This window comes from Apaloderma vittatum, unplaced genomic scaffold (assembly GCF_000703405.1).
Source record: "Apaloderma vittatum isolate BGI_N311 unplaced genomic scaffold, ASM70340v1 scaffold43777, whole genome shotgun sequence".
Classification (NCBI taxonomy): Eukaryota; Metazoa; Chordata; class Aves; order Trogoniformes; family Trogonidae; genus Apaloderma; species Apaloderma vittatum.
The window spans coordinates 2,885-3,863 of NW_009725369.1; the positions used below are offsets into that span (position 1 = coordinate 2,885).

The 979-nt window shown below is 43.7% G+C and overlaps 1 protein-coding gene across 1 annotated transcript in view; it reads left to right on the plus strand.

Annotated features, from left to right (window-relative positions):
• Positions 1–254: 254 nt before the first annotated feature.
• Positions 255–979, plus strand: part of LOC104276506 (ETS translocation variant 4-like) — a gene marked incomplete at its 5' end in the record, with an annotated part of 8,819 nt that continues 8,094 nt past the window's right edge. The window contains one exon of the mRNA XM_009872858.1: positions 255–308. Coding sequence (XP_009871160.1) covers positions 255–308 — 54 coding nt within the window. The remainder of the gene's footprint in view (positions 309–979) is intronic.

Sequence of the window (979 nt, forward strand, 5' to 3'; positions counted from 1 at the left end):
TTTCCGAGGTACGGAGGAAAGAAATTGGCAGGCTGTTAAAGGGTAAATCTGCAGGCAGAAGAACGATATTCCTTAATCCCAAAGGGAAGCTATCCTTAGTGACTAAATTGCATCCCAACAGATAGCTCAAACCTTTCCTGCATAGGCTTATTTCTGCCTTATTGTTAATTATACCATATGAAGTGCCAAGTCTAATTCTCCATTTTCTCTCTCTCCCCTCTCTCTGCTTCTCCCTTCCCTCCCTCCCCTGGCAGCTCAGGTTCCAGACAGCGATGAGCAATTTGTGCCTGACTTTCATTCAGAAAACTGTAAGTAGCATGGGGGTGTTCAAAAACCTCAGAGAAGAAGGGCAGGATACTCTTAAAGCAAACAAATACTTAAACCAAACAAATGTGTGTAACGCACAGGCATTGAGGCTCAGGGACTCATTTCATTTCTACGTTGCTGTGGCAATGACACAAAAAACCCCAAACCTCACTGTCCACATCTGGACAACACAAAAGTATCTTTGCACACTGGTAACTACCACAGTCCCTTGAGTGGTTTCAACAGACGTGTGTTTGAGTGGGTGTATATGTAAGTAATTAGGCTCACCTGAACAGTTGAGAAAATGCATTACTGTGACAATCAAAGGTAAAATTTGTGCTGTTACTTCTCCCAAAGCCCTTCCCAGGCTGATACCCCTTTCTGCCCTAGACATTTTACCCCCGAAAACCAAAATGAAGTGCTCGTACTGGTTGTTCTTGTCTACCTCCTTTCCCTGGACTTGGCCCTGCAGTACAGCCAGGCTTGCTCTCTGAGTCATGTATCTTCTTTTTTCCTCTTTTTGACCTAGAACTGAGGCGAGGGCTAGTCTTGTTTTACTGAACTGATTAATGAATGGACTGGTTGTAATGCAATAGCCTGTTCTGTTCTGGTTATTAGAGGTTGGAAAGAATTGGCTGTTCCTAGTACATCTAGCTTCTTGAAACTTTGGTGG